The sequence below is a fragment of the Gymnogyps californianus genome, chromosome 1, assembly GCF_018139145.2.
Source record: "Gymnogyps californianus isolate 813 chromosome 1, ASM1813914v2, whole genome shotgun sequence".
In the NCBI taxonomy this organism is placed as follows: Eukaryota; Metazoa; Chordata; class Aves; order Accipitriformes; family Cathartidae; genus Gymnogyps; species Gymnogyps californianus.
In genome coordinates this window covers 218,080,077-218,085,488 of record NC_059471.1, presented here as the reverse complement: position 1 = coordinate 218,085,488, position 5,412 = coordinate 218,080,077, and the positions used below count along the sequence as shown (strand labels likewise).

General features: G+C 68.2%; 1 protein-coding gene across 1 annotated transcript; it reads left to right on the top strand.

Annotated features, from left to right (window-relative positions):
- Window positions 1–505: 505 nt before the first annotated feature.
- On the top strand, window positions 506–4,501 carry OPN1SW (opsin 1, short wave sensitive). Its single transcript, XM_050906942.1, has 5 exons — window positions 506–521; window positions 608–776; window positions 1,475–1,640; window positions 2,349–2,588; window positions 4,379–4,501. The coding sequence occupies exons 1-5, from the start codon at window positions 506–508 to the stop codon at window positions 4,499–4,501; spliced, it is 714 nt and encodes a 237-aa protein (XP_050762899.1).
- Window positions 4,502–5,412: the final 911 nt, after the last annotated feature.

Here is a 5,412-nt window from a genome sequence, read left to right as displayed (position 1 = left end):
GCCTGATGGGGCTGTAGGTAGGGTTGACCACCATAGTCTGGTGGGGCTGTAGGTGGCGGTGACCACGATGGTTTGGTGGGGCTGTAGGTGGGGGTGACCACTGTGGCTTGGTGGGGCTGTAGGAGTTGAGGTGACCAGTGGGGTCTAGTGGGGCTGTAGGAGCTGGGGTGACCACCATGGTCCGGTGGGGCTGTAGGAGTTGAGGTGACCACCATGGCTTGGTGGGGCTGTAGGAGTTGGGGTGACCACCACGGCTTGGTGGGGCCGTAAGAGTTGAGGTGACCATCACGGTTTGGTGGGGCTGTAGGAGTTGAGGTGACCACTGTGGCCTGGTGGGCCTGTAGGAGCTGGGGTGACCACCATGGTCTGGTGGGGCTGTAGGTGGAGGTGACCACCATGGTTTGGTGGGGCTGTAGGAGCTGGGGTGACCACCGTGGCCTGGTGGGGCTGTAGGTAGGGTTGACCACCGTGGTCTAGTGGGGCTGTAGGAGTTGAGGTGACCACCATGGCCTGGTGGGGCTGTAGGAGCTGGGGTGACCACCGTGGCCCGGTGGGGCCGTGGGGGTCGGTGGGAGGTGGGTTGAGGTCCCGGTGGTGTCCCCCCCAGGGCTGGTGACGGGGTGGTCCTTGGCCTTCCTGGCTTTCGAGCGCTACATCGTCATCTGCAAACCCTTCGGCAACTTCCGCTTCAGCTCCAAGCACGCCCTGATGGTGGTGGTGGCCACCTGGGTCATCGGCGTCGGCGTCGCCGTCCCCCCCTTCTTCGGGTGGAGCAGGTGGAGGGGGGGGGACGGCGGGCAGGGTGCGGGCAGGGGGCGGGCAGGGTGCTGAACGTCTCCAGGAGTGGCAGGCGGGGTGCCATGGGGGTGGCGGGTGGGTGCTGAGCCACCCAGCAGTGCCGCGGGGGGTGCCACGGGGGTCCCAGGAAGGTGCCAGGAGGGTGCCGAGCCACCCAGCAGTGCCGCGGGGGTGCCGTGGGGTGACACAGGGGTGGCATGGGGTGACACAGGGGTGCCAGGGGGGTGCAGAGCAGCCTGGCAGTGCCGCGGGGGTACCAGGGGGGTGCCACGGGGGGTGCCAGGAGGGTGCTGCGACACCCAGCAGTGCCATAGGGGTGCCAGGGGGTGACACAGGGGTGGCACAGGGGTGACACAGGGGTGGCATGGGGATGCCACGGGGGTGCCATGGGGGTGGCACAGGGGCGCGGCGCAGGCTGGCAGTGCCATGGGGGTTCCATGGGGTGTCACGGGGGTGCCACAGGGCGTGGAGCAGCCCAGCGGTGCCATGGGGTGCCACGGGGTGCCACAGGGGTGCCACGGAGGTGCCACGGGGTGCTGTGAGGGGTGCCATGGTGGTGCCACGGGGTGCTGTAGGGGTGCCATGGCGGTGCCACAGGGTGCCATAGGGGTGTCATAGGGGTGCCACGGGCGTGCCACGTGGCGTGGAGCAGGGGGTGAGCGCGCGTGCCCCGCAGGTACGTGCCCGAGGGGCTGCAGTGCTCCTGCGGCCCCGACTGGTACACGGTGGGCACCAAGTACAAGAGCGAGTACTACACCTGGTTCCTCTTCATCTTCTGCTTCATCGTGCCCCTCTCCCTCATCATCTTCTCCTACTCCCAGCTGCTCAGCGCCCTGCGGGCCGTGAGTCCCGGGGCACGGCGGGCGGGCACGGAGAGCAGGGGGACCGTGCACACGCGTGTGCAAGGGCAGGAAGATGGCGGGGGGGGGGCTGGGGGGTGTGGGGGAGGTGGGATTGAGGGAGGGAAGGAGAGATGGCCAAAGGGAGGGAGGGAGGGAGGGAGTGCTGCCTGGGTGGGAGGGAGGGAAAGAGGGATGGAGAGCAGGAGGGATGGAGGGATGGCTGGAGGGAGGGAGGGTGGGCAGGATGGAGGGAAGGAGGGTAGAAGGAGTGGCGGGATGGAGGGATGGAGGGATGGAAAGCAGGAGGGATGGAGGGATGGCAGGAGGGAGGGAGGGATGGCAGGAGGGATGGAGGGATGGCTGGAGGGATGGAGGGTGGGCAGGATGGAGGGAAGGAGGGTAGAAGGAGTGGCGGGATGGAGGGATGGAGGGATGGAGAGCAGGAGGGATGGAGGGATGGCAGGAGGGAGGGAGGGATGGAGGGAGGGAGGGAGGGAGGGATGGCTGGAGGGATGGAGGGTGGGCAGGATGGAGGGAAGGAGGGTAGAAGGAATGGAGGGATGGAGAGACGGCTGGAGGGAGGGAGGGAGGGAGAGATGGAGGTAGGAAGGGCTGCTCGGACAGAAGGACAGGCAGGAGGGCAGGCAGGAGGGCAGGAGGCCCAGCCAGGGACCGAGGCCGGACCCTGAGCCCTCGCTTTGGGCGCAGGTGGCCGCGCAGCAGCAGGAGTCAGCCACGACGCAGAAGGCGGAGCGGGAGGTGTCCCGCATGGTGGTGGTGATGGTGGGCTCCTTCTGCCTCTGCTACGTGCCCTACGCGGCCCTGGCCATGTACATGGTGAACAACCGGAACCACGGCCTCGACCTGCGCCTGGTCACCATCCCTGCCTTCTTCTCCAAGAGCGCCTGCGTCTACAACCCCATCATCTACTGCTTCATGAACAAACAGGTGCCCCCGGGGACACCCCGGGACACCCGGGCCATGGGGACATCCCGGGGACACCCGGGCGATGGGGCTATCCCAGGACACCTGGGCAACGGGGACATCCCGGGGACACCCGGGCAATGGGAACACCTGGGGACACCGGGCAATGGGGACATCCTGGGGCACCTGGGCAATGGGGACATCCCAGGACACCCAGGCGATGGGGCTATCCCAGGACACCCGGCACGGGGACATCCCGGGACACCCGGGCAATGGGGACACCGGGGACACCCGGGCAATGGGGCCATCCCGGGGCACCCAGGCAATGGGGACATCCAGGGATACCTGGGCGATGGGGACATCCCAGGACACGTGGGTGATGGGGACACCCGGGGACACCCGGGCAACAGGGACATCCCAGGGACACCTGGGCAATGGGGACATCCCAGGACACCCAGGCAATGGGGACATCCAGGGACACCCAGGCAATGGGGACATCCCAGGGCACCTGGGTGATGGGGACACCCAGGGACACCCGGGCGATGGGGCTATCCCAGGACACCCTGGCAATGGGGACACCTGGGGACACCCAGGCAATGGGGACATCCTGGGGCACCTGGGCAATGGGGACACCTGGGGACACCTGGGTGATGGGGACACCCGGGGACATCCAGGCGATGGGGCCATCCCAGGGACTCCCGGACAATGGGGACATCCAGGGGTGCCCAAGGACGTCTGGGGACCAGGGGTGTCCAGGGACACTTGGGGAGCAGGGTCATTCGGGGACGCCCAGGGACCAGGGATGACCGTGGACCAGGGATTGGGCACCAAGGATGCCAATGGACTGGGGACATGCAGAGACCAGGGACACGTGGGGACGAGGACACCCAGGGACTGAGGACACCTAGGAGCACCCAGACACCAGGGACACCCAGGGGTGCTCAAGGGCATCTGGGGACCAGGGACATCCAGGGACACCCAGGCAATGGGGACATCCCAGGACACCTGGGCACCAGGGACACCAGGGACACCCAGGCAATGGGGACATCCAGGACACTGGGCACAGGGACACCCAGGGACAAGGACACCCAGGCAATGGGGACACCCAGGGACACCTGGGCAATGGGGACATCCCGAGGTGCCCAAGGACGTTTGGGGACCCGGGACACCCCAGGACACCTGGGCACCAGGGACACCCAGGGACACCTGGCAATGGGGACATCCCAGGACACCCAGGCACTGGGGACACCCAGGGACACCCGGGCAATGGGGACATCCCAGGACACCCGGGCACGGGGGGCACCCAGGGGCACCCAGGCAATGGGGACACCCAGGGACACCTGGGCAACGGGGACATCCCGAGGTGCCCAAGGATGTTTGGGGACCAGGGACACCCCAGGACACCCGGGCACTGGGGACACCCAGGGACACTCGGACACTGGGGATACCCCAGGGTGCCCAAGGACATCTGGGGACTGGGGACACCTGGGGACACTTGGGGACCAGGGTCACCCAGGGATGCCCATGCCGGGGTAGGGAGCAGGGACACCTGGTGCCAGCGGAGCGGGGACATCCCGGGAGCAGGGATGTCAGGAACACCCAGGGATGGGGGACACCCAGGGACACCCGGGACTGGGATGCCTGGGGACACTTGGGGACACCTGGGCATGCCTAGAGCCATCTCCAGGGCTGGGGGTACCCTGTCTCCAGGGACATGGGGTCAACGTGGCATCAGGGACGGGAAGACAGCCCCGGGGGACGGGGGACACGCGGGACCCCCCGGGGCTGAGCCGGCCGCGTTCCCGTCCCCGTAGTTCCGCGCCTGCATCATGGAGACGGTCTGCGGGAAGCCCATGACGGACGACTCGGATATCTCCAGCTCGGCCCAGAGGACGGAGGTCTCGTCCGTCTCCTCCAGCCAGGTCAGCCCCAGCTGAGGAGCCGCCAGCGCCCGCCCCGGCCCCAGGACCCCCCGGTTGTCCTCGCTATGGGGCTGGGGCCGCCCTGGGGGTCCGGGGCCGTCCCCTTGGTCAGCCTAGGATGTAGGCGCGGGTGGGACAATAAACCACCGCCGCGGTCTGAACGCAACGCCGAGCCCGTCCGCGCGTCGGTGCCCCACGGCGGGGTGGGGATGGGGGTCCCGGAGGTGGCTCGGCCCCACGGCGCTGCGCCCCACGGCTGCGGGACGGCAGGGATGCCAGCGCGGGACCCTGCTCCCTTGTCCTGCTCCGGACCTGCAAGCGGTGGTGGGGCAGGGAGGTGGGGTGCTGCCCCCGCCCCCCACCATGGGGTTGGGGTGGTGCTGAGCCCCCCATCTGGGGGGCTGGGGTGGAGCTGGGGCTCATCCATGGGGCTGGGGTGGGGCTGAGCCCCCATCCATGGGGCTGGGGCAAGGCTGGATCTCATCTATGGGGCTGGGGTGGGGCTGAGACCCCCATCCATGGGGCTAGGGCAAGGCTGGATCCCATCTATGGGGCTGGGGTGGTGCTGAGACCCCCATCCATGGGGCTGGGGTGAGGCTGAGCCCCCATCTGTGGGGCTGGGGTGGGCTGAGCCTCCATCCATGGGGCTGGGGCAAGGCTGGATCCCATCTATGGGGCTGGAGTGGGGCTGAGCCCCCCATCCATGGGGCTGGGGTGGGGCTGAGCTCCCTTCTATGGGGCTGGAGTGATGCTGGGGCCTCATCTATGGGGCTGGGGTGGCACTGAGCCCCCTTCTGTGGGGCTGGGGTGGTGCAGAGCCCCCATCCACGGAGCTGGGCCAAAGCCCAAACATGGGTCAGGGTGGTGCAGAGCTCCCATCTATGGGGCTGGAGTGGTGCTGGATCCCAGCTGTGGGGCTGGGGTGG